The following is a 26,790-nucleotide window of genomic DNA, read 5'->3' on the forward strand; positions in this document are numbered from 1 at the left end:
AGTGGGGCTGTCTGATAATTTACCACTGATGTTTTGTTGGGGACTGATTTGGGGAGGATGTTTGCATACTACATTCCTGACACCCCTCCCGAATCTACTAATGAGGGTAAAGTTAACTCTGATGATGATGATGATGATGATGGGAAATCGCATGTGTTACCTGACCATGCTTTATCTTGTAATGATGCATCTAATAACCATTTTTTCCCTAGGATTGATGGTGAAAATGTTGTACCTGTGCCAACTGAACCTGATAATGATTTTTCTGTGAAGGTTAATGTGTCCATAGGTACAGGCGTGCCCAGCCACGTCGCTCTGCGGAGTGAGACGGCTGAGGAACCCCTAACAGGGGCAAGTGTCGGTGCTACAGGAAATGGGGAGATGCATGGGAACCGTGAGGAAGGTGATGCCATGAAAGTGACCAGTGCCACCGAGGAAGGTAACTGGCCCATAAGTAGCACTGCCCCTGGAGTGTTGGGGGTGGATGGGGAGGTAGACCCCATAGCAGCGCCGGTTGATGGGCCTGTAGAAACCCCCGGGGAGACAGCCTACGTAGCTGCTGTCACCCGCAGTCAGAGTGCCCGGAACGCAGATAACTGTCAGCCTTCCGGACCCTCCTCAGTCATCACTGTGACTGAACCAGAGGTGGACCCAGAGCAGGTCCACAAGAGTTTCGTTCTCCTGCTGTAAAACGTACCCTAAGTCTTCTGAAGGGAATTACGCTACTGTTTTGGGCTAGCTTCGGACCCGTTTAATTAATCGAAGCTGGTGGCAGCGATACCGTGTGCTGGGCCTGTGGGAGTCGTTGTAGCGATGGCGGCGTTGATAATTAGTTCCTGCCTGAGCGGGAGTAGTTATATCGCCGGAGCCACGGCGTGAAGACCAGAAGGACGTCATGGAATGAAGATAGGAGGCCCCGGACCGCGACCCCCACCGGACCGCGACCCCCACCGGACCGGACCGCCCTGGGTGACTACAATTAACCTCTTCTTCTCCTCTTTCAGGACACATCGGGGGCTTATATGCTGTATATACCCCCTGATGCCGGTGGGCTTACCTCACCCGCGATTTTTGTGGTGCTGTTGGTGCCCTACCAGGCCGCCTCAGGCCTATAAGGCCGCTCCTGTTTAGCAGTGATCTGGTGAAGGCCCCATGCCGGACAGAAAACCTGCAGAACGCCAAGTCTGTTACATTTGATATTGTCTGGACAAGTGGCCTCTACAATGTACAGCGCTGCAGAAATAACATTATCATCATCTCCTTGTGACACCTACATTCACTTGCTGAGGGCACTGAGCGCTGGCTGAGACTTGTGGTTCCTGAGGGCGGGAGAGACGCACACGGCCTCCTCCCGTTTCAATCACCTCAGATTTCCAGCGCTTTTCAAATCCGTCACGTGACTTACGTCTCGTTCACTGATTGGTTTAGAGCCAACCTGGCTCTTTACACATGCGCACACCTAACCAAGTCGAAGATCCGAAAATGGACGTCCTCTCTGCCCGAAAAAAAGATGGCGGCGGTGACGGGAGGGCGTCGGTCACGTGACGGCGAGTTGACAGTGGTGGCGCGGTGTGATTGGGCGGCTGCTCGGCACTTCCGGTGACGTGGAGGAGGCTCTCAGGACCGGGAATAATGGCTGCTCCCCTGTGCTCCGCGCTGCCGCTTCTGGCCGCTCTCCTGGTGCTGAGCCCCGGGGCTTCTGCCGGACCCCGCACCCTGGTCCTGCTGGAGAACATCAACCTGCGGGAGACGCACTCCCTGTTCTTCCGCAGTCTGAGCGGTGAGCGCCATTGTACTGTGTGCAGCTGAGGGGCCGTGTCACTGTGTCAGCAGCGGCGGGGCTGGAGGCGGCAGGAAGGGATGGACGGTGACAGGGCGGAGGTCCGACATCACTGCCCCAGAGCTCTGCTGTACTGTACTGCTCGTTACCCAGGTAACCGGCCGCCTCTGCAGAGTGTCAGCAGTGGCCGAGGAGCGCAGGGCTCTCCTGTACTGTACTGCTCGTTACCCAGGTAACCGGCCGCCTCTGTAGAGTGTCAGCAGTGGCCGAGGAGCGCAGGGCTCTCCTGTACTGTACTGCTCGTTACCCAGGTAACCGGCCGCCTCTGTAGAGTGTCAGGAGTGGCTGAGGAGCGCAGGGCTCTCCTGTACTGTACTGCTCGTTACCCAGGTAACCGGCCGCCTCTGTAGAGTGTCAGGAGTGGCCGAGGAGCGCAGGGCTCTCCTGTACTGTACTGCTCGTTACCCAGGTAACTGGCCGCCTCTGTAGAGTGTCAGGAGTGGCTGAGGAGCGCAGGGCTCTCCTGTACTGTACTGCTCGTTACCCAGGTAACCGGCCGCCTCTGTAGAGTGTCAGGAGTGGCTGAGGAGCGCAGGGCTCTCCTGTACTGTACTGCTCGTTACCCAGGTAACCGGCCGCCTCTGTAGAGTGTCAGCAGTGGCTGAGGAGCGCAGGGCTCTCCTGTACTGTACTGCTCGTTACCCAGGTAACCGGCTGCCTCTGTAGAGTGTCAGCAGTGACCGAAGAGCGCAGGGTTCTCCTGTACTGTACTGCTCGTTACCCAGGTAACCGGCCGCCTCTGTAGAGTGTCAGGAGTGGCTGAGGAGCGCAGGGCTCTCCTGTACTGTACAGCTCGTTACCCAGGTAACCGGCCGCCTCTGTAGAGTGTCAGGAGTGGCTGAGGAGCGCAGGGCTCTCCTGTACTGTACTGCTCGTTACCCAGGTAACCGGCTGCCTCTGTAGAGTGTCAGCAGTGACCGAAGAGCGCAGGGCTCTCCTGTACTGTACTGCTCGTTACCCAGGTAACCGGCCGCCTCTGAAGAGTGTCAGCAAATACACACAACCCCGTTTACTGCTATTTTTATAGGTGTCCACTCATGACACATCCTCAGACATGGGGGGGATTATGTAGAAGGTGGGGGTCTCGTCTCTCCAGCCTGCCGTGTCCACATCCTCAGACATGGGGGGATTATGTAGAAGGTGGGGGTCTCGCCTCCAGCCTGCCGTGTCCACATCCTCAGACATGGGGGGATTATGTAGAAGGTGGGGGTCTCGTCTCTCCAGCCTGCCGTGTCCACATCCTCAGACATGGGGGGATTATGTAGAAGGTGGGGGTCTCGCCTCCAGCCTGCCGTGTCCACATCCTCAGACATGGGGGGATTATGTAGAAGGTGGGGGTCTCGTCTCTCCAGCCTGCCGTGTCCACATCCTCAGACATGGGGGGATTATGTAGAAGGTGGGGGTCTCGTCTCTCCAGCCTGCCGTGTCCACATCCTCAGACATGGGGGGATTATGTAGAAGGTGGGGGTCTCGCCTCTCCAGGCTGCTGTGTCCACATCCTCAGACATGGGGGGATTATGTAGAAGGTGGGGGTCTCGCCTCTCCAGGCTGCTGTGTCCACATCCTCAGACATGGGGGGATTATGTAGAAGGTGGGGGTCTCGCCTCTCCAGCCTGCTGTGTCCACATCCTCAGACATGGGGGGATTATGTAGAAGGTGGGGGTCTCGCCTCTCCAGCCTGCTGTGTCCACATCCTCAGACATGGGGGGATTATGTAGAAGGTGGGGGTCTCGCCTCTCCAGCCTGCTGTGTCCACATCCTCAGACATGGGGGGATTGTGTAGAAGGTGGGGGTCTCGTCTCTCCAGCCTGCCGTGTCCACATCCTCAGACATGGGGGGGATTATGTAGAAGGTGGGGGTCTTGCCTCTCCAGCCTGCCGTGTCCACATCCTCAGACATGGGGGGATTATGTAGAAGGTGGGGGTCTCGCCTCCAGCCTGCCGTGTCCACATCCTCAGACATGGGGGGATTATGTAGAAGGTGGGGGTCTCGTCTCTCCAGCCTGCCGTGTCCACATCCTCAGACATGGGGGGATTATGTAGAAGGTGGGGGTCTCGTCTCTCCAGCCTGCCGTGTCCACATCCTCAGACATGGGGGGATTATGTAGAAGGTGGGGGTCTCGCCTCTCCAGGCTGCTGTGTCCACATCCTCAGACATGGGGGGATTATGTAGAAGGTGGGGGTCTCGCCTCTCCAGGCTGCTGTGTCCACATCCTCAGACATGGGGGGATTATGTAGAAGGTGGGGGTCTCGCCTCTCCAGCCTGCTGTGTCCACATCCTCAGACATGGGGGGATTATGTAGAAGGTGGGGGTCTCGCCTCTCCAGCCTGCTGTGTCCACATCCTCAGACATGGGGGGATTATGTAGAAGGTGGGGGTCTCGCCTCTCCAGCCTGCTGTGTCCACATCCTCAGACATGGGGGGATTGTGTAGAAGGTGGGGGTCTCGTCTCTCCAGCCTGCCGTGTCCACATCCTCAGACATGGGGGGGATTATGTAGAAGGTGGGGGTCTTGCCTCTCCAGCCTGCCGTGTCCACATCCTCAGACATGGGGGGATTATGTAGAAGGTGGGGGTCTCGCCTCTCCAGCCTGCCGTGTCCACATCCTCAGACATGGGGGGATTATGGAGAAGGTGGGGGTCTCGCCTCCAGCCTGCTGTGTCCACATCCTCAGACATGGGGGGATTATGTAGAAGGTGGGGGTCTCGCCTCCAGCCTGCTGTGTCCACATCCTCAGACATGGGGGGATTATGTAGAAGGTGGGGGTCTCGCCTCCAGCCTGCTGTGTCCACATCCTCAGACATGGGGGGATTATGGAGAAGGTGGGGGTCTCGCCTCTCCAGGCTGCTGTGTCCACATCCTCAGACATGGGGGGATTATGTAGAAGGTGGGGGTCTCGCCTCTCCAGGCTGCTGTGTCCACATCCTCAGACATGGGGGGATTGTGTAGAAGGTGGGGGTCTCGCCTCTCCAGCCTGCTGTGTCCACATCCTCAGACATGGGGGGATTATGTAGAAGGTGGGGGTCTCGTCTCTCCAGCCTGCCGTGTCCACATCCTCAGACATGGGGGGGATTATGTAGAAGGTGGGGGTCTCGCCTCTCCAGCCTGCCGTGTCCACATCCTCAGACATGGGGGGGATTATGTAGAAGGTGGGGGTCTCGCCTCTCCAGCCTGCCGTGTCCACATCCTCAGACATGGGGGGATTATGGAGAAGGTGGGGGTCTCGCCTCCAGCCTGCTGTGTCCACATCCTCAGACATGGGGGGATTATGTAGAAGGTGGGGGTCTCGCCTCCAGCCTGCTGTGTCCACATCCTCAGACATGGGGGGATTATGTAGAAGGTGGGGGGTCTCGCCTCCAGCCTGCCGTGTCCACATCCTCAGACATGGGGGGATTATGTAGAAGGTGGGGGTCTCGTCTCTCCAGCCTGCTGTGTCCACATCCTCAGACATGGGGGGATTATGTAGAAGGTGGGGGTCTCGCCTCCAGCCTGCTGTGTCCACATCCTCAGACATGGGGGGATTATGTAGAAGGTGGGGGTCTCGCCTCCAGCCTGCCGTGTCCACATCCTCAGACATGGGGGGATTATGTAGAAGGTGGGGGTCTCGTCTCTCCAGCCTGCCGTGTCCACATCCTCAGACATGGGGGGATTATGTAGAAGGTGGGGGTCTCGTCTCTCCAGCCTGCCGTATCCACATCCTCAGACATGGGGGGATTATGTAGAAGGTGGGGGTCTCGCCTCTCCAGCCTGCTGTGTCCACATCCTCAGACATGGGGGGATTGTGTAGAAGGTGGGGGTCTCGTCTCTCCAGCCTGCTGTGTCCACATCCTCAGACATGGGGGGATTATGTAGAAGGTGGGGGTCTCGCCTCTCCAGGCTGCTGTGTCCACATCCTCAGACATGGGGGGATTGTGTAGAAGGTGGGGGTCTCGCCTCTCCAGCCTGCTGTGTCCACATCCTCAGACATGGGGGGATTATGTAGAAGGTGGGGGTCTCGCCTCTCCAGCCTGCTGTGTCCACATCCTCAGACATGGGGGGATTATGTAGAAGGTGGGGGTCTCGCCTCTCCAGGCTGCCGTGTCCACATCCTCAGACATGGGGGGATTATGTAGAAGGTGGGGGTCTCGCCTCCAGCCTGCTGTGTCCACATCCTCAGACATGGGGGGATTATGTAGAAGGTGGGGGTCTCGCCTCTCCAGGCTGCTGTGTCCACATCCTCAGACATGGGGGGATTATGTAGAAGGTGGGGGTCTCGCCTCTCCAGGCTGCTGTGTCCACATCCTCAGACATGGGGGGATTATGTAGAAGGTGGGGGTCTCGCCTCTCCAGCCTGCCGTGTCCACATCCTCAGACATGGGGGGATTATGTAGAAGGTGGGGGTCTCGCCTCCAGCCTGCTGTGTCCACATCCTCAGACATGGGGGGATTATGTAGAAGGTGGGGGTCTCGCCTCTCCAGCCTGCCGTGTCCACATCCTCAGACATGGGGGGATTGTGTAGAAGGTGGGGGTCTCGCCTCCAGCCTGCTGTGTCCACATCCTCAGACATGGGGGGATTATGTAGAAGGTGGGGGTCTCGCCTCTCCAGGCTGCTGTGTCCACATCCTCAGACATGGGGGGATTATGTAGAAGGTGGGGGTCTCGCCTCTCCAGGCTGCTGTGTCCACATCCTCAGACATGGGGGGATTGTGTAGAAGGTGGGGGTCTCGCCTCTCCAGCCTGCTGTGTCCACATCCTCAGACATGGGGGGATTGTGTAGAAGGTGGGGGTCTCGTCTCTCCAGCCTGCCGTGTCCACATCCTCAGACATGGGGGGGATTATGTAGAAGGTGGGGGTCTCGCCTCTCCAGCCTGCCGTGTCCACATCCTCAGACATGGGGGGGATTATGTAGAAGGTGGGGGTCTCGCCTCTCCAGCCTGCCGTGTCCACATCCTCAGACATGGGGGGATTATGTAGAAGGTGGGGGTCTCGCCTCCAGCCTGCTGTGTCCACATCCTCAGACATGGGGGGATTATGTAGAAGGTGGGGGTCTCGCCTCTCCAGGCTGCTGTGTCCACATCCTCAGACATGGGGGGATTATGTAGAAGGTGGGGGTCTCGCCTCCAGCCTGCCGTGTCCACATCCTCAGACATGGGGGGATTATGTAGAAGGTGGGGGTCTCGTCTCTCCAGCCTGCTGTGTCCACATCCTCAGACATGGGGGGATTATGTAGAAGGTGGGGGTCTCGCCTCTCCAGGCTGCCGTGTCCACATCCTCAGACATGGGGGGATTATGTAGAAGGTGGGGGTCTCGCCTCCAGCCTGCTGTGTCCACATCCTCAGACATGGGGGGATTATGTAGAAGGTGGGGGTCTCGCCTCTCCAGGCTGCTGTGTCCACATCCTCAGACGTGGGGGGATTATGTAGAAGGTGGGGGTCTCGCCTCTCCAGGCTGCTGTGTCCACATCCTCAGACGTGGGGGGATTATGTAGAAGGTGGGGGTCTCGCCTCTCCAGCCTGCCGTGTCCACATCCTCAGACATGGGGGGGATTATGTAGAAGGTGGGGGTCTCGCCTCTCCAGCCTGCCGTGTCCACATCCTCAGACATGGGGGGATTATGGAGAAGGTGGGGGTCTCGCCTCCAGCCTGCCGTGTCCACATCCTCAGACATGGGGGGGATTATGTAGAAGGTGGGGGTCTCGCCTCCAGCCTGCTGTGTCCACATCCTCAGACATGGGGGGATTATGTAGTAGGTGGGGGTCTCGCCTCCAGCCTGCTGTGTCCACATCCTCAGACATGGGGGGATTATGTAGAAGGTGGGGGTCTCGCCTCCAGCCTGCTGTGTCCACATCCTCAGACATGGGGGGATTATGTAGAAGGTGGGGGTCTCGCCTCCAGCCTGCCGTGTCCACATCCTCAGACATGGGGGGATTATGTAGAAGGTGGGGGTCTCGTCTCTCCAGCCTGCTGTGTCCACATCCTCAGACATGGGGGGATTATGTAGAAGGTGGGGGTCTCGCCTCTCCAGCCTGCCGTGTCCACATCCTCAGACATGGGGGGATTATGTAGAAGGTGGGGGTCTCGCCTCTCCAGCCTGCTGTGTCCACATCCTCAGACATGGGGGGATTGTGTAGAAGGTGGGGGTCTCGTCTCTCCAGCCTGCTGTGTCCACATCCTCAGACATGGGGGGATTATGTAGAAGGTGGGGGTCTCGCCTCTCCAGCCTGCTGTGTCCACATCCTCAGACATGGGGGGATTGTGTAGAAGGTGGGGGTCTCGTCTCTCCAGCCTGCTGTGTCCACATCCTCAGACATGGGGGGATTGTGTAGAAGGTGGGGGTCTCGCCTCTCCAGCCTGCCGTGTCCACATCCTCAGACATGGGGGGATTATGTAGAAGGTGGGGGTCTCGCCTCTCCAGGCTGCCGTGTCCACATCCTCAGACATGGGGGGATTATGTAGAAGGTGGGGGTCTCGCCTCCAGCCTGCTTTGTCCACATCCTCAGACATGGGGGGATTATGTAGAAGGTGGGGGTCTCGCCTCCAGCCTGCCGTGTCCACATCCTCAGACATGGGGGGATTATGTAGAAGGTGGGGGTCTCGCCTCCAGCCTGCTGTGTCCACATCCTCAGACATGGGGGGGATTATGTAGAAGGTGGGGGTCTCGCCTCCAGCCTGCCGTGTCCACATCCTCAGACGTGGGGGGATTATGTAGAAGGTGGGGGTCTCGCCTCTCCAGCCTGCCGTGTCCACATCCTCAGACATGGGGGGGATTATGTAGAAGGTGGGGGTCTCGCCTCTCCAGCCTGCCGTGTCCACATCCTCAGACATGGGGGGATTATGGAGAAGGTGGGGGTCTCGCCTCCAGCCTGCTGTGTCCACATCCTCAGACATGGGGGGATTATGTAGAAGGTGGGGGTCTCGCCTCCAGCCTGCCGTGTCCACATCCTCAGACATGGGGGGATTATGTAGAAGGTGGGGGTCTCGTCTCTCCAGCCTGCTGTGTCCACATCCTCAGACATGGGGGGATTATGTAGAAGGTGGGGGTCTCGTCTCTCCAGCCTGCCGTGTCCACATCCTCAGACATGGGGGGATTATGTAGAAGGTGGGGGTCTCGCCTCCAGCCTGCTGTGTCCACATCCTCAGACATGGGGGGATTATGTAGAAGGTGGGGGTCTCGCCTCTCCAGCCTGCCGTGTCCACATCCTCAGACATGGGGGGATTATGTAGAAGGTGGGGGTCTCGCCTCTCCAGCCTGCTGTGTCCACATCCTCAGACATGGGGGGATTGTGTAGAAGGTGGGGGTCTCGTCTCTCCAGCCTGCTGTGTCCACATCCTCAGACATGGGGGGATTATGTAGAAGGTGGGGGTCTCGTCTCTCCAGCCTGCTGTGTCCACATCCTCAGACATGGGGGGATTATGTAGAAGGTGGGGGTCTCGCCTCTCCAGGCTGCCGTGTCCACATCCTCAGACATGGGGGGATTATGTAGAAGGTGGGGGTCTCGCCTCCAGCCTGCTGTGTCCACATCCTCAGACATGGGGGGATTATGTAGAAGGTGGGGGTCTCGCCTCCAGCCTGCCGTGTCCACATCCTCAGACATGGGGGGATTATGTAGAAGGTGGGGGTCTCGCCTCTCCAGGCTGCTGTGTCCACATCCTCAGACGTGGGGGGATTATGTAGAAGGTGGGGGTCTCGCCTCTCCAGGCTGCTGTGTCCACATCCTCAGACGTGGGGGGATTATGTAGAAGGTGGGGGTCTCGCCTCTCCAGCCTGCCGTGTCCACATCCTCAGACATGGGGGGGATTATGTAGAAGGTGGGGGTCTCGCCTCTCCAGCCTGCCGTGTCCACATCCTCAGACATGGGGGGATTATGGAGAAGGTGGGGGTCTCGCCTCCAGCCTGCTGTGTCCACATCCTCAGACATGGGGGGATTATGTAGAAGGTGGGGGTCTCGCCTCCAGCCTGCTGTGTCCACATCCTCAGACATGGGGGGATTATGTAGAAGGTGGGGGTCTCGCCTCCAGCCTGCCGTGTCCACATCCTCAGACATGGGGGGATTATGTAGAAGGTGGGGGTCTCGTCTCTCCAGCCTGCTGTGTCCACATCCTCAGACATGGGGGGATTATGTAGAAGGTGGGGGTCTCGCCTCTCCAGCCTGCCGTGTCCACATCCTCAGACATGGGGGGATTATGTAGAAGGTGGGGGTCTCGCCTCTCCAGCCTGCTGTGTCCACATCCTCAGACATGGGGGGATTGTGTAGAAGGTGGGGGTCTCGTCTCTCCAGCCTGCTGTGTCCACATCCTCAGACATGGGGGGATTATGTAGAAGGTGGGGGTCTCGCCTCTCCAGGCTGCCGTGTCCACATCCTCAGACATGGGGGGATTATGTAGAAGGTGGGGGTCTCGCCTCTCCAGCCTGCTGTGTCCACATCCTCAGACATGGGGGGATTGTGTAGAAGGTGGGGGTCTCGTCTCTCCAGCCTGCTGTGTCCACATCCTCAGACATGGGGGGATTATGTAGAAGGTGGGGGTCTCGCCTCCAGCCTGCTGTGTCCACATCCTCAGACATGGGGGGATTATGTAGAAGGTGGGGGTCTCGCCTCCAGCCTGCCGTGTCCACATCCTCAGACATGGGGGGATTATGTAGAAGGTGGGGGTCTCGCCTCTCCAGGCTGCTGTGTCCACATCCTCAGACGTGGGGGGATTATGTAGAAGGTGGGGGTCTCGCCTCTCCAGGCTGCTGTGTCCACATCCTCAGACGTGGGGGGATTATGTAGAAGGTGGGGGTCTCGCCTCCAGCCTGCTGTGTCCACATCCTCAGACATGGGGGGATTATGTAGAAGGTGGGGGTCTCGCCTCTCCAGCCTGCCGTGTCCACATCCTCAGACATGGGGGGATTATGGAGAAGGTGGGGGTCTCGCCTCTCCAGCCTGCCGTGTCCACATCCTCAGACATGGGGGGATTATGGAGAAGGTGGGGGTCTCGCCTCTCCAGGCTGCTGTGTCCACATCCTCAGACGTGGGGGGATTATGTAGAAGGTGGGGGTCTCGCCTCCAGCCTGCTGTGTCCACATCCTCAGACATGGGGGGGATTATGTAGAAGGTGGGGGTCTCGCCTCCAGCCTGCCGTGTCCACATCCTCAGACATGGGGGGATTATGTAGAAGGTGGGGGTCTCGCCTCTCCAGCCTGCCGTGTCCACATCCTCAGACATGGGGGGATTATGTAGAAGGTGGGGGTCTCGCCTCTCCAGCCTGCTGTGTCCACATCCTCAGACATGGGGGGATTATGGAGGAGGTGGGGGTCTCGCCTCTCCAGCCTGCCGTGTCCACATCCTCAGACATGGGGGGATTATGGAGAAGGTGGGGGTCTCGCCTCTCCAGCCTGCCGTGTCCACATCCTCAGACATGGGGGGATTATGTAGAAGGTGGGGGTCTCGCCTCTCCAGCCTGCCGTGTCCACATCCTCAGACATGGGGGGATTATGTAGAAGGTGGGGGTCTCGCCTCTCCAGCCTGCTGTGTCCACATCCTCAGACATGGGGGGATTATGTAGAAGGTGGGGGTCTCGCCTCTCCAGCCTGCCGTGTCCACATCCTCAGACATGGGGGGATTATGTAGAAGGTGGGGGTCTCGCCTCTCCAGCCTGCCGTGTCCACATCCTCAGACATGGGGGGATTATGGAGAAGGTGGGGGTCTCGCCTCCAGCCTGCCGTGTCCACATCCTCAGACATGGGGGGATTATGGAGAAGGTGGGGGTCTCGCCTCTCCAGCCTGCCGTGTCCACATCCTCAGACATGGGATTATGGAGAAGGTGGGGGTCTCGCCTCTCCAGCCTGCCGTGTTCACATCCTCAGACATGGGATTATGGAGAAGGTGGGGGTCTCGCCTCTCCAGCCTGCCGTGTCCACATCCTCAGACATGGGGGGATTATGGAGAAGGTGGGGGTCTCGCCTCTCCAGCCTGCTGTGTCCACATCCTCAGACATGGGGGGATTATGTAGAAGGTGGGGGTCTCGCCTCTCCAGCCTGCCGTGTCCACATCCTCAGACATGGGGGGATTATGTAGAAGGTGGGGGTCTCGCCTCTCCAGCCTGCCGTGTCCACATCCTCAGACATGGGATTATGGAGAAGGTGGGGGTCTCGCCTCTCCAGCCTGCCGTGTCCACATCCTCAGACATGGGATTATGTAGAAGGTGGGGGTCTCGCCTCTCCAGCCTGCCGTGTCCACATCCTCAGACATGGGGGGATTATGGAGAAGGTGGGGGTCTCGCCTCTCCAGCCTGCCGTGTCCACATCCTCAGACATGGGGGGATTATGTAGAAGGTGGGGGTCTCGCCTCTCCAGCCTGCTGTGTCCACATCCTCAGACATGGGGGGATTATGTAGAAGGTGGGGGTCTCGCCTCTCCAGCCTGCCGTGTCCACATCCTCAGACATGGGATTATGGAGAAGGTGGGGGTCTCGCCTCTCCAGCCTGCCGTGTCCACATCCTCAGACATGGGGGGATTATGGAGAAGGTGGGGGTCTCTCCAGGCTCTTGTTGCTCTTATTGCCAGTCATTGTCCTCTCGGTTACAGATCGCGGTTTCGACCTTTCCTTTAAGACGGCGGATGACCCCAGCCTGTCCCTGATAAAGTACGGAGAGTTCCTCTACGACAACCTCATCATCTTCTCTCCATCTGTGGAAGGTTTGTGGAGCCCCTGACATCCCGGGGGGCCGTCACTGCTGCCTCGGGGACCCCGGATCCCAGCTGTCATGTCTTCTGTTGCTTCTTCCTGCAGATTTTGGGGGGAACATCAATGTGGAGACGATCAGCGCGTTCATAGATGGCGGTGGCAGCGTGCTGGTGGCGGCTGGCTCTGACATAGGTGAGCTGTGGCTGATGAAGGCCCCCATCGCAACGCCGCTCCTCCTGTCTGCGCTCACGTCTTGTGTTTCTGCCGTCAGGGGATCCGCTCCGGGAGTTGGGCAGTGAATGTGGAATTGAGTTTGATGAGGAGAAGACGTCCGTCATCGACCACCACAACTACGATGTGTCGGATCCCGGCCAGGTGGGTGCCCGGGAGGGGGACCTGGGACCTCGGGTCTCTGTGCCCCCTTCCTCCCTATACTCTGATTATATTCCCTGCAGCACACAATGATTGTCGCCGACCCTGAAAACCTGCTGAAGGCCCCGACCATTGTGGGGAAAGCTGCCCTGAACCCCGTGCTGTTCCGGGGCGTGGGGTAAGTGCCCGCTGTCCGCTCTCCCGTGACGGGACCTGCATGTAATAACGGTGGTCCTGGTATTCTGTGCAGCATGGTGGCCGATCCGGACAACCCCCTGGTGCTGGACATCCTCACCGGATCCTCCACATCCTACTCCTTCTTCCCTGATAAGCCCATCACCCAGGTGAATTGGACGCATGGGTCTGGGGGGCCGGGGGGTCTGTGCTCCGCTCCCCAGGCTCACGGCCCGCTTTGTGTCGCCCAGTACCCTCATGCAGTTGGGAAGAACACGCTCCTGATTGCAGGGCTGCAGGCCCGGAACAACGCCCGCGTGGTCTTCAGCGGCTCGCTGGATTTCTTCAGTGACGCCTTCTTTAATTCTGCCGTGCAGAAAGCAGCTCCCGGCTCCCCCAGGTGCGCCCCGCCATCCTGCACGCCCGTGTTATAGCGGCTGGCCGTGCCATCACCGCGTATTCTCCTGATCCTTCTGCTCTTTCTGGATTCAGATTTGCAAAGACCGGGAACTATGAGCTGGCGGTCGCCCTGTCGCAGTGGGTGTTCAAGGAGGAGGGCGTGCTGCGGGTGGGCGCCGTGTCGCACCACCGCGTGGGGGAAGCCACGCCGCCCAGCGCCTACACCATCACTGACCTCGTGGTAAGCGTCGCCCTCAGCTGCCCGCACCCTGCTATTGTCTGCTGTTATCAGCCCTGGCCCAACTGCTTCCTATAGATGGCAGTGGCTGTTTTCAGGGGGCTGCGTGAGACCCCTGCACCCGCTCCTGAGCCCACCTCTCTCCGCAGGAGTACAGCGTAGTCATCGAGAAACTGGCGCACGGGAAGTGGATTCCTTTCGATGGAGACGACATTCAGCTGGAATTTGTCCGCATAGATCCATTTGTCCGGACCTTCCTGAAGAAGAATGGTGAGCTCGTTATCTGGCTCCCGCTCGTTATCTGGCTCCCCGCTCGTTATCTGGCTCCCCGCTCGTTATCTGGCTCCCCGCTCGTTATCGGGCTCCCCGCTCGTTATCTGGCTCCCGCTCGTTACCGGGCTCCCGCTCGTTACCGGGCTCTCCGCTCGTTATCTGGCTCCCCGCTCGTTATCTGGCTCCCCGCTCGTTATCTGGCTCCCCGCTCGTTATCTGGCTCCCCGCTCGTTATCTGGCTCCCCGCTCGTTATCTGGCTCCCCGCTCGTTATCTGGCTCCCCGCTCGTTATCTGGCTCCCCGCTCGTTATCTGGCTCCCCGCTCGTTATCTGGCTCCCCGCTCGTTATCTGGCTCCCCGCTCGTTATCTGGCTCCCCGCTCGTTATCTGGCTCCCCGCTCGTTATCTGGCTCCCCGCTCGTTATCTGGCTCCCCGCTCGTTATCTGGCTCCCCGCTCGTTATCTGGCTCCCCGCTCGTTATCGGGCTCCCCGCTCGTTATCGGGCTCCCCGCTCGTTATCGGGCTCCCCGCTCGTTACCGGGCTCCCCGCTCGTTATCTGGCTCCCCGCTCGTTATCTGGCTCCCCGCTCGTTATCTGGCTCCCGCTCGTTACCGGGCTCCCGCTCGTTATCTGGCTCCCCGCTCGTTATCTGGCTCCCCGCTCGTTATCTGGCTCCCCGCTCGTTATCTGGCTCCCCGCTCGTTATCTGGCTCCCCGCTCGTTATCTGGCTCCCCGCTCGTTATCTGGCTCCCCGCTCGTTATCTGGCTCCCCGCTCGTTATCTGGCTCCCCGCTCGTTATCTGGCTCCCCGCTCGTTATCTGGCTCCCCGCTCGTTATCTGGCTCCCCGCTCGTTATCTGGCTCCCCGCTCGTTATCTGGCTCCCCGCTCGTTATCTGGCTCCCCGCTCGTTATCTGGCTCCCCGCTCGTTATCTGGCTCCCCGCGCGTTATCTGGCTCCCCGCTCGTTATCTGGCTCCCCGCTCGTTATCTGGCTCCCCGCTCGTTATCTGGCTCCCCGCTCGTTATCTGGCTCCCCGCTCGTTATCTGGCTCCCCGCTCGTTATCTGGCTCCCCGCTCGTTATCTGGCTCCCCGCTCGTTATCTGGCTCCCCGCTCGTTATCTGGCTCCCCGCTCGTTATCTGGCTCCCCGCTCGTTATCTGGCTCCCCGCTCGTTATCTGGCTCCCCGCTCGTTATCTGGCTCCCCGCTCGTTATCTGGCTCCCCGCTCGTTATCTGGCTCCCCGCTCGTTATCTGGCTCCCCGCTCGTTATCTGGCTCCCCGCTCGTTATCTGGCTCCCCGCTCGTTATCTGGCTCCCCGCTCGTTATCTGGCTCCCCGCTCGTTATCTGGCTCCCCGCTCGTTATCTGGCTCCCCGCTCGTTATCTGGCTCCCCGCTCGTTATTCCCCGCTCGTTAACTGGCTCCCCGCTCGTTATCTGGCTCCCCGCTCGTTATCTGGCTCCCCGCTCGTTATCTGGCTCCCCGCTCGTTATCTGGCTCCCGCTCGTTATCTGGCTCCCCGCTCGTTATCTGGCTCCCCGCTCGTTATCTGGCTCCCCGCTCGTTATCTGGCTCCCCGCTCGTTATCTGGCTCCCCGCTCGTTATTCCCCGCTCGTTAACTGGCTCCCCGCTCGTTATCTGGCTCCCCGCTCGTTATCTGGCTCCCGCTCGTTATCTGGCTCCCCGCTCGTTATCTGGCTCCCCGCTCGTTATCTGGCTCCCCGCTCGTTATCTGGCTCCCCGCTCGTTATCTGGCTCCCCGCTCGTTATCTGGCTCCCCGCTCGTTATCTGGCTCCCCGCTCGTTATCTGGCTCCCCGCTCGTTATCGGGCTCCCCGCTCGTTATCGGGCTCCCCGCTCGTTATCGGGCTCCCCGCTCGTTATCGGGCTCCCCGCTCGTTATCTGGCTCCCCGCTCGTTATCTGGCTCCCCGCTCGTTATCTGGCTCCCCGCTCGTTATCTGGCTCCCCGCTCGTTATCTGGCTCCCCGCTCGTTATCTGGCTCCCCGCTCGTTATCTGGCTCCCCGCTCGTTATCTGGCTCCCCGCTCGTTATCTGGCTCCCCGCTCGTTATCGGGCTCCCCGCTCGTTATCTGGGCTCCCCGCTCGTTATCTGGGCTCCCCGCTCGTTATCTGGGCTCCCCGCTCGTTAGCTGGGCTCCCCGCTCGTTAGCTGGGCTCATCGCTCGTTAGCTGGGCTCCCCGCTCGTTAGCTGGGCTCCCCGCTCGTTATCACAACGCACATTTTACAATTCTCCTCTCATACAGGTGGCAAGTACAGCGTCCAATTCAAGCTTCCAGATGTGTACGGCGTGTTCCAGTTCAAAGTAGATTATAACAGGCTGGGATATACTCACCTGTACTCCGCCACCCAGGTACGCACAGAATCGTGAGTGCAGCTCTGGAGTATAATACAGGAGGTAACTCAGGATCAGTAATGTAATGTATGTACACAGTGACTGCACCAGCAGAATAGTGAGTGCAGCTCTGGGGTATAATACAGGATGTAACTCAGGATCAGTAATGTAATGTATGTACACAGTGACTGCACCAGCAGAATAGTGAGTGCAGCTCTGGAGTATAATACAGGAGGTAACTCAGGGTCAGTAATGTAATGTATGTACACAGTGACTGCACCAGCAGAATAGTGAGTGCAGCTCTGGAGTATAATACAGGATGTAACTCAGGATCAGTAATGTAATGTACACAGTGACTGCACCAGCAGAATAGTGAGTGCAGCTCTGGAGTATAATACAGGATGTAACTCAGGATCAGTAATGTAATGCATGTACACAGTGACTGCACCAGCAGAATAGTGAGTGCAGCTCTGGAGTATAATACAGGATGTAACTCAGGATCAGTAATGTATGTACACAGTGACTGCACCAGCAGAATAGTGAGTGCAGCTCTGGGGTATAATACAGGATGTAACTCAGGATCAGTAATGTAATGTATGTACACAGTGACTGCACCAGCAGAATAGTGAGTGCAGCTCTGGAGTATAATACAGGAGGTAACTCAGGGTCAGTAATGTATGTACACAGTGACTGCACCAGCAGAATAGTGAGTGCAGCTCTGGGGGTATAATACAGGATGTAACTCAGGATCAGTAATGTAATGTACACAGTGACTGCACCAGCAGAATAGTGAGTGCAGCTCTGGAGTATAATACAGGAGGTAACTCAGGATCAGCAATGTAATGCATGTACACAGTGACTGCACCAGCAGAATAGTGAGTGCAGCTCTGGGGTATAATACAGGATGTAACTCAGGATCAGTAATGTAATGTATGTACACAGTGACTGCACCAGCAGAATAGTGAGTGCAGCTCTGGAGTATAATACAGGAGGTAACTCAGGATCAGTAATGTATGTACACAGTGACTGCACCAGCAGAATAGTGAGTGCAGCTCTGGAGTATAATACAGGAGGTAACTCAGGATCAGTAATGTAATGTATGTACACAGTGACTGCACCAGCAGAATAGTGAGTGCAGCTCTGGGGTATAATACAGGATGTAACTCAGGATCAGTAATGTATGTACACAGTGACTGCACCAGCAGAATAGTGAGTGCAGCTCTGGAGTATAATACAGGATGTAACTCAGGATCAGTAATGTAATGTATGTGCACAGTGACTGCACCAGCAGAATAGTGAGTGCAGCTCTGGAGTATAATACAGGAGGTAACTCAGGATCAGTAATGTAATGTATGTACACAGTGACTGCACCAGCAGAATAGTGAGTGCAGCTCTGGGGTAATAATACAGGATGTAACTCAGGATCAGTAATGTAATGTATGTACACAGTGACTGCACCAGCAGAATAGTGAGTGCAGCTCTGGGGTATAATACAGGATGTAACTCAGGATCAGTAATGTAATGTATGTACACAGTGACTGCACCAGCAGAATAGTGAGTGCAGCTCTGGGGTAATAATACAGGATGTAACTCAGGATCAGTAATGTAATGTATGTACACAGTGACTGCACCAGCAGAATAGTGAGTGCAGCTCTGGGGTATAATACAGGATGTAACTCAGGATCAGTAATGTAATGTATGTACACAGTGACTGCACCAGCAGAATAGTGAGTGCAGCTCTGGGGTATAATACAGGATGTAACTCAGGATCAGTAATGTAATGTATGTACACAGTGACTGCACCAGCAGAATAGTGAGTGCAGCTCTGGGGTATAATACAGGATGTAACTCAGGATCAGTAATGTAATGTATGTACACAGTGACTGCACCAGCAGAATAGTGAGTGCAGCTCTGGGGTATAATACAGGATGTAACTCAGGATCAGTAATGTAATGTATGTACACAGTGACTGCACCAGCAGAATAGTGAGTGCAGCTCTGACTCTGCTCTTGTCCTGCAGGTGTCTGTCCGGCCGTTGCAGCACACACAGTATGAACGGTTTATTCCCTCGGCCTTCCCATACTACTCTAGCGCTTTTTCCATGATGTTCGGCCTCTTCATCTTCAGCGTTGTTTTCTTGCACATGAAGGAGAAAGAGAAGGCCGACTGAAATCAATGGACTGAAATCCCCAGAACACAGATGTCGTCACTGGTCCCCGATGCCAGAAGGAGGAGGAGGAGGGTGGGAGAAATCTTGGTTGTCAATTTTGAGGTTTTTTTATTTTTTATTTGTGGCAATTTTGTACATTTGATTCCTTTTGTGTTATTATCTGTGGCAGAGGAGTGAGGCTGGGACTCTGCGGGGGGCTCCCTCGGGGGTGAACTTTTGGGCACTTGAGGATTTTATTTGATTTCTTGGAACAATAAATGTGTCCTACTCCTCAGCTCTGTGCCGCCGTGTCCTTCATCCGGCATTCCTGCCCCCTTCTCCCTCCACCCATCCAGCCAGTGCCCCCGTGTTCCTAATTCCCCCCCCCCCCAACTCATTCCCTCCCCTCCATTCTCTCCCTCTCCTCCCTCCAATTCTCTCCCTCCCCCCCCTCCAATTCTCTCCCTCCCTCCAATTCTCCCCCCCCTCCCTCCCTCCAATTCTCTCCCTCCAATTCTCTCACCCCTCCCCCCCCAATTCTCTCCCTCCCTCCAATTCTCCCCACCCTCCCTCCCTCCAATTCTCCCCACCCTCCAATTCTCCCCACCCTCCCTCCCTCCCTCCAATTCTCTCCCTCCAATTCTCTCACCCCTCCCCCCAATTCTCTCCCTCCCTCCAATTCTCCCCCCTCCCTCCCTCCAATTCTCCCCCCCTCCAATTCTCTCACCCCTCCCCCCCAATTCTCTCCCTCCCCCCCCCCCTCCAATTCTATCCCTCACTCCAATTCTCTCCCCCCCCTCCCTCCAATTCTCCCCCCCTCCAATTCTCTCCCTCCCCCCAATTCTCTCCCTCCCTCCAATTCTCTCCCTCCCTCCAATTCTCTCCCCCCCTCCCTCCAATTCTCTCACCCCTCCCTCCCTCCAATTCTCTCCCCCTCCCTCCCTCCAATTCTCTCCCCCCACCTCCCTCCCTCCCATTCTCTCCCTCCCCCCCTCCCTCCAATTCTCTCCCCCCCTCCCTCCAATCTCTCTCCCTCCCCCCTCCCTCCAATTCTCCCCCCTCCCTCCCTCCAATTCCCCCCCCTCCTCCAGTTCTCCCCCCCCTCCCTCCCTCCAATTCTCTCCCTCCAATTCTCTCACCCCTCCCCCCCCAATTCTCTCCCTCCCTCCAATTTCCCCCCCCTCCAATTCTCTCCCTCCCCACCTCCCTCCAATTCTCTCCCTCCCTCCAATCTCTCCCCCCCCCCCTCCAATCTCTCCCTCCCTCCCCTCCAATTCTCTCCCTCCCTCCAATCTCTCCCTCCCTCCCCTCCAATGTCTCCCTCCCTCCAATTCTCCCCCCCCTCCCTCCCTCCCTCCAATTCTCCCCACCCTCCCTCCATCCAATTCTCCCCCCCCTCCCTCCAGTTCTCCCCCCCATCCCTCCAATTCTCTCACCCCTCCCCCCCAATTCTCTCCCTCCCTCCAATTCTCCCCCCCTCCAATCTCTCACCCCTCCCCCCCAATTCTCCCCCCCCTCCCTCCAATTCTATCCCTCCCTCCAATTCTCTCCCCCCCTCCCTCCAATTCTCCCCCCCTCCAATTCTCTCCCTCCCCCCAATTCTCTCCCTCCTCCAATTCTCTCCTCCCTCCAATTCTCTCCCCACCTCCCTCCCTCCCATTCTCTCCCTCCCCCCCTCCCTCCAATTCTCTCCCTCCCCCCCTCCCTCCAATTCTCCCCCCCTCCCTCCCTCCCTCCCTCCAGTTCTCCCCCCCTCCCTCCCCTCCAATTCTCTCCCTCCCTCCAATTCTCCTCCTCCCCCCCAATCTCCCCCCTCCCTCCAATTCTCCCCCCCCTCCAATTCTCTCACCCCTCCCCCCAATTCTCTCCCCCTCCCAATCTCTCCCTCCCTCCAATTCTCTCCCCTCCATCTCCCCTCCCTCCAATTCTCCCCCCCTCCATCTCCCTCCCCAATTCTCTCCCCTCCAATTCTCTCCCCCCCTCCCTCCCTCCAATCTCTCCCCCCCTCCCTCCCTCCAATTCTCCACCCCCACCTCCCTCCCTCCACTCCCTCCCTCCATCCTCCAACCTCCCCTCCCTCCCTCCCCCAATCTCCCTCCAATCTCCCCTCCCAATTCTCTCCCCTCCCCTCCAATTCTCTCCCCCACCTCCCAATCTCTCCTCCCTCCCCTCCAATTCTCTCCCTCCAATTCTCTCCCTCCCCTCCCCTCCAATTCTCTCCCTCCCTCCAATTCTCTCCCTCCCTCCAATTCTCCCCCTCCCCCAATTCTCCCCCCCCCCTCCCTCCCTCCCTCCAATTCCCCCACCCTCCCTCCATCCAATTCTCCCCCCTCCCTCCCTCCAGTTCCTCCCCCCCTCCTCCAATCTCTCCTCCAATTCTCTCACCCCTCCCCCCCAATTCTCCCTCCCTCCTCCCCCTCCAATTCTCTCACCCCTCCCCCCCAATTCTCTCCCTCCCCCCCTCCCTCCAATTCTATCCCTCCCTCCCCTCCAATTCTCTCCCTCCCCAATTCTCTCCCTCCCCCAATTCTCTCCCTCCCTCCAATTCTCTCCCACCTCCCTCCCAACCTCCTCTCCCTCCCTCCCATCTCTCCCTCCCCCCCTCCCTCCAATCCTCCCCCCCTCCCTCCAATCTCTCCCTCCCTCCAGTTCTCCCCCTCCCTCCCTCCAATTCTCCCACCCCTCCCCCCAATTCTCTCCCTTCCCCACCTCCCTCCCTCCCCACCTCCCTCCAATTCTCTCCCTCCAATTCCTCCCTCCCCCCCTCCCTCCAATTCTCTCCCTCCCTCCAATTCCTCCCTCCCTCCAATTCTCTCCCTCCCCCTCCCTCCGATTCTCTCCTCCCAATTCTCTCCCTCCCCCCCTCCAATTCCTCCCTCCCCCCCTCCCTCCAATTCTCTCCCTACCCCCCTCCCTCCCCCTCTCCCTCCAATTCTCCTCCCCCCCCTCCCTCCAATTCTCTCCCTCCCTCCAGTTCTCCCCCCCCTCCCTCCAATTCTCTCCCTCCCTCCAATTCTCTCCCTCCCTCCAATTCTCCCCCCTCCCTCCCTCCAATTCTCCACCCCTCCCCCCAATTCTCTCCCTTCCCCACCTCCCTCCCTTCCCCACCTCCCTCCAATTCTCTCCCTCCCTCCATTTCTCTCCCTCCCTCCAATTCTCTCCCCCAATTCTCTCCCTCCCCCCTCCCTCCCATTCTCTCCCTCCCCCCCTCCCTCCAATTCTCTCCCTCCCCCACCTCCAATTCTCTCCCTCCCCCCTCCCTCCAATCTCTCCTCCCCCCCTCCCTCCAATTCCTCCCTCCCCCCCTCCCTCCAATTCTCTCCCTCCCCCCTCCCTCCAATTCTCTCCCCCCCCTCCCTCCAATTCTCTCCCTCCCCACCTCCCTCCCTCCCCACCTCCCCCAATTCCTCCCTCCTCCAATTCTCACCCACCTCCAATCCTCCCTCCACCAATTCTCACCCTCCCCCTCCCTCCAATTCTCTCCCTCCAATCTCTCCCTCCCCCCTCCAATTCCTCCCTCCCCCCCCACCCTCCAATCTCCCACTCCCCTCCCCCCCCCTCCCTCCAATCTCCTTCCCCCCCTCCCTCCAATTCTCTCCCACCTCCCCTCCCTCCAATTCACCCTCCATTCTCTCCCTCCCTCCAATTCTCTCCCTCCAATTCTCTCCCTCCCCCCTCCCTCCAATTCTCTCCCTCCCCCCCCCTCCAATCACCCCTCCCCACCCTCCAATTCACTCCCCCCCCCTCCAATCTCTCCCTCCCCTCCAATTCTCTCCCTCCCCCCCCCCTCCAATTCTCTCCCTCCCCCCCTCCCTCCAATTCTCTCCCCCCTCCCTCTCCCTCCAATTCTCTCCCTCCAATTCTCACCTCCCCCCTCCCTCCAATTCTCTCCCTCCCCCCTCCCTCCAATTCTCTCCCTCCCCCCTCCCTCCAATTCTCTCCCCCCCTCCCTCCAACTCTCTCCCTCCCCCCTCCAATTCCTCCCCCCCTCCAATTCTCTCCCTCTCCCCCCTCCAATTCTCTCCCCCCTCCAATTCTCCCCCCCTCCAATTCTCTCCCCCCTCCAATTCTCTCCCCCTCCAATTCTCTCCCCCCTCCAATTCTCTCCCCCCCTCCAATTCTCTCCCCCCTCCAATTCTCTCCCCCTCCAATTCACTCCCCCTCCAATCCTCCCCCCCTCCAATTCTCTCCCTCCCCCCCTCCAATTCTCTCCCTCCCCCCCTCCAATTCTCTCCCCCCCCCTCCAATTCTCTCCCTCCCCCCCTCCAATTCTCTCCCTCCCCCCCTCCAATTCTCTCCCTCCAATTCTCTACCTTCCCTCCAATTCCTCCCTCCCTCTCCCTCCAATTCCTCCCTCCCCCCCTCCAATTCTCTCCCTCCCTCCCCCCTCTCCCTCCAATTCTCTCCCCCCTCCCTCCAATTCTCTCCCCTCTCCCTCCCTCCAATTCTCTCCCCTCCAATTCTCTCCCCTCTCCCTCCAATTCTCCCTCCCCCTCCCTCCAATTCTCCCTCCCCCTCCCTCCAATTCTCTCCCTCCCCCCCCACCAATTCTCACCCTCCCTCCAATTCTCTCCCTCCCTCCAATTCTCTCCCTCCCTCCAATACTCTCCCTCCCTCCAATTCTCTCCCTCCAATTCTCTCCCTCCAATTCTCTCCCCCCCTCCCTCCAATTCTCTCTCCCCCCCTCCAATTCCTCCCTCCCTCTCTCCAATTCTCTCCCCTCCAATTCTCTCCCCCACCTCCCTCCAATTCTCTCCCCTCTCCCTCCAATTCTCTCTCTCCCCTCTCCCTCCAATTCTCTCCCTCCCCCCCTCCCTCCAATTCTCTCCCTCCCCCCCTCCCTCCAATTCACTCCCCCCTCCCTCCAATTCTCTCCCCCCTCCCTCCCTCCAATTCTCTCCCCTCCAATTCTCTCCCTCTCCCTCCAATTCTCCCTCCCCCTCCCTCCAATTCTCCCTCCCCCTCCCTCCAATTCTCTCCCTCCCCCCCCCACCAATTCTCTCCCTCCCCCCCCCACCAATTCTCTCCCTCCCCCCCCCACCAATTCTCACCCTCCCTCCCTCCAATTCCTCCCTCCCTCCAATTCTCTCCCTCCCCTCCAATTCCTCCCTCCCTCCCCCTCCAATTATCTCCCTCCAATTCTCCCCCCCCCCTCCAATTCCTCCCTCCCTCCAATTCCTCCCCCCCCCTCCAATTCTCTCCCTACCCCCCTCCCTCCCATTCTCTCCCTCCCCCCCTCCCTCCAATTCTCTCCCTCCCCCACCTCCAATTCTCTCCCTCCCCCCTCCCTCCAATTCTCTCCCTCCCCCACCTCCAATTCTATCCCTCCCCCCTCCCTCCAATTCTCTCCCTCCCCCCCTCCCTCCAATTCTCTCCCTCCCCCCCTCCCTCCAATTCTCTCCCTCCCCCCCTCCCTCCAATTCTCTCCCTCCCCCCCTCCCTCCAATTCTCTCCCTCCCCCCTCCCTCCAATTCTCTCCCTCCAATTCTCTCCCTCCAATTCTTTCACCCCTCCCCCCCAATTCTCCCCCACTCCAATTCTCTCCCCCCCAATTCTATCCCTCCCTCCAATTCTCTCCCCCTCCCTCCAATTCTCTCCCTCCCCCCTCCAATTCTCTCCCTCCCCCCTCCCTCCAATTCTCTCCCTCCCTCCAATTCCTCCCTCCAATTCTCTCCCTCCCCCCCTCCAATTCCTCCCTCCCTCCAATTCTCTCCCTCCCCCCTCTCCCTCCAATTCTCTCCCTCCCCCCTCTCCCTCCAATTCTCTCCCTCCCCCCTCCCTCCAATTCTCTGCCTCCCCCCTCCCTCCAACTCTCCCTCCCCCCCTCCAATTCTCTCCCCCCTCCCTCCAACTCTCTCCCCCTCCTCCAATTCTCCCCCCCTCCCTCCAATTCTCTCCCCCCTCCCTCCCCCCAATTCTCTCCCCCCAATTCTCTCCCTCCCCCCCTCCCTCCAATTCTCTCCCTCCCCCCCTCCCTCCAATTCCCTCCCTCCCTCCAATTCCCTCCCTCCCTCCAATTCTCTCCCTCCCTCCAATTCTCTCCCCCCTCCAATTCTCTCCCCCCTCCAATCCTCCCCCCTCCAATTCTCTCCCTCCCCCCCTCCAATTCTCTCCCCCCCTCCAATTCTCTCCCCCCCTCCAATTCTCTCCCCCCCTCCAATTCTCTCCCCCCTCCAATTCTCTCCCCCCTCCAATTCCTCCCCCCTCCAATTCCTCCCCCCCCTCCAATTCCTCCCCCCCTCCAATTCTCTCCCTCCCCCCCCTCCAATTCTCTCCCCCCCCCTCCAATTCTCTCCCTCCAATTCTCTCCCACCCTCCAATTCTCTCCCTCCAATTCTCTACCTCCCCCCTTCCCTCCAATTCCTCCCTCCCCTCCAATTCCTCCCTCCCCCCTCCCTCTCCCTCCAATTCTCTCCCTCCCCCCCTCCAATTCCTCCCTCCCTCCAATTCCTCCCTCCCCCCCTCCAATTCTCTCCCTCCCTCCCCCTCTCCCTCCAATTCTCTCCCTCCCTCCAATTCTCTCCCTCCCTCCAATTCTCTCCCTCCAATTGTCTCCCCCCTCCCTCCAATTCTCTCTCCCCCCCTCCAATTCCTCCCTCTCTCCAATTCTCTCCCCTCCAATTCTCTCCCCTCTCCCTCCAATTCTCTCACCCCTCCCTCCCCCCCAATTCTCTCCCTCCCCCTCCCTCCAATTCTCTCCCTCCCCCCCTCCCTCCAATTCTCTCCCTCCCCCCCTCCCTCCAATTCCTCCCCCTCCCTCCCTCCAATTCCTCCCCCCCTCCCTCCAATTCTCTCCCTCCCTCCAATTCCTCCCTCCCTCCCCCTCCAATTCTCTCCCCCCCTCCAATTCCTCCCTCCCTCCAATTCCTCCCCCCCTCCAATTCTCTCCCTCCCCCCCCTCCCTCCAATTTTTTTCCCTCCCCCCAATTCTCTCCCTCCAATTCTCTCCCCCCCTCCCTCCAATTCTCTCCCTCCCCCCCTCCCTCCAATTCTCTCCCTCCCCCCCTACAATTCTCTCCCTCCCCCCCTACAATTCTCTCCCTCCCCCCCTCCAATTCTCTCCCCCCTCCCTCCTCCAATTCTCTCCCTCCAATTCTCTCACCCCTCCCCCCAATTCTCTCCCTTCCCCCAATTCTCTCCCTCCCCCCAATTCTCTCCCCCCCTCCCTCCAATTCTCTCCCTCCCCCCCTCCAATTCCTCCTCCCTCCAATTCTCTCCCCCCCTCCAATTCTCTCCCTCCCCCCTCTCCCTCCAATTCTCTCCCTCCCCCCCTCCAATTCTCTCCCTCCCCCCTCCCTCCAACTCTCTCCCACCCCCCCTCCCTCCAACTCTCTCCCTCCCCCCCTCCAATTCTCTCCCTCCCCCCCTCCAATTCTCTGCCTCCCTCCAATTCTCTCCCTCCAATTCTCCCCCCTCCCCCCAATTCTCTCCCTCCCTCCAATTCTCTCACCCCTCCCCCCCAATTCTCTCCCTCCCCCCCTCCCTCCAATTCTCTCCCTCCCTCCAATTCTCCCCCCCTCCCTCCAATTCTCTCCCCTCCTCCCTTCAATTCTCTCCCTCCCATTCTCTCCCTCCCCCCCTCCCATTCTCCCCCCTCCCTCCCCCCAATTCTCTCCCTCCCCCCTTCCCTCCAATTCTCTCCCCCCCTCCCTCCAATTCTCTCCCTCCAATTCTCTCCCCCTCCCTCCAATTCTCTCCCTCCAATTCTCTCCCCCCCCTCCCTCCAATTCTCTCCTTCCCCCACCTCCAATTCTCTCCCTCCCCCTCCCTCCAATTCTCTCCCCTCCTCCCTTCAATTCTCTCCCTCCCATTCTCTCCCTCCCCCCCTCCCATTCTCTCCCTCCCCCCCTCCCTCCAATTCTCTCCCCTCTCCCTCCAATTCTCTCACCCCTCCCTCCCCCCAATTCTCTCCCTCCCCCCCAATTCTCTCCCTCTCCCCTCCCTCCAATTCTCTCCCTCTCCCCCTCCCTCCAATTCTCTCCCTCTCCCTCCAATTCTCTCCCTCCAATTCTCTCCCCCCTCCTCCAATTCTCTCCCTCCCCCACCTCCAATTCTCTCCCTCCCCCTCCCTCCAATTCTCTCCCTCCCCCCCTCCCTCCAATTCTCTCCCCTCCCCCCCTCCCTCCAATTCTCTCCCTCCCCCTCCCTCCAATTCTCTCCCTCCCCCCCCTCCCTCCAATTCTCTCCCTCCAATTCTCCCCCCCTCCCTCCCTCCCTCCAATTCTCTCACCCCTCCCCCCCAATTCTCTCCCTCCTCCCCCCCAATTCTCTCCCTCCCTCCAATTCTCTCACCTCTCCCCCCCAATTCTCTCCCTCCCCCCCTCCCTCCAATTCTC

The 26,790-nt window shown here is 58.9% G+C and overlaps 1 protein-coding gene and 1 long non-coding RNA gene across 2 annotated transcripts in view; one reads left to right on the top strand and one right to left on the bottom strand.

The window, feature by feature from the left end:
• Nucleotides 1-1,366, bottom strand: part of LOC138651975 (uncharacterized) — a 51,088-nt gene extending 49,722 nt beyond the window's left edge. The window contains exons 1-2 of the long non-coding RNA XR_011315552.1: nt 1,275-1,366; nt 1,058-1,168 (exon numbers count right to left, since the gene is read on the bottom strand). This is a non-coding gene — a long non-coding RNA (uncharacterized lncRNA). The remainder of the gene's footprint in view (nt 1-1,057; nt 1,169-1,274) is intronic.
• Nucleotides 1,367-1,594: 228 nt separating this feature from the next.
• DDOST (dolichyl-diphosphooligosaccharide--protein glycosyltransferase non-catalytic subunit) lies at nt 1,595-18,749 on the top strand. The gene is made up of 11 exons (XM_069742630.1): nt 1,595-1,780; nt 12,384-12,494; nt 12,589-12,675; nt 12,755-12,858; nt 12,939-13,033; nt 13,106-13,199; nt 13,281-13,429; nt 13,522-13,669; nt 13,816-13,936; nt 16,217-16,323; nt 18,326-18,749. Exons 1-11 carry the CDS (start codon nt 1,633-1,635, stop codon nt 18,473-18,475), a joined length of 1,314 nt encoding a protein of 437 aa, XP_069598731.1. The 5' UTR covers nt 1,595-1,632; the 3' UTR covers nt 18,476-18,749.
• Nucleotides 18,750-26,790: the final 8,041 nt, after the last annotated feature.

The sequence above is a fragment of the Ranitomeya imitator genome, chromosome 10 (genome assembly GCF_032444005.1).
Source record: "Ranitomeya imitator isolate aRanImi1 chromosome 10, aRanImi1.pri, whole genome shotgun sequence".
Classification (NCBI taxonomy): Eukaryota; Metazoa; Chordata; class Amphibia; order Anura; family Dendrobatidae; genus Ranitomeya; species Ranitomeya imitator.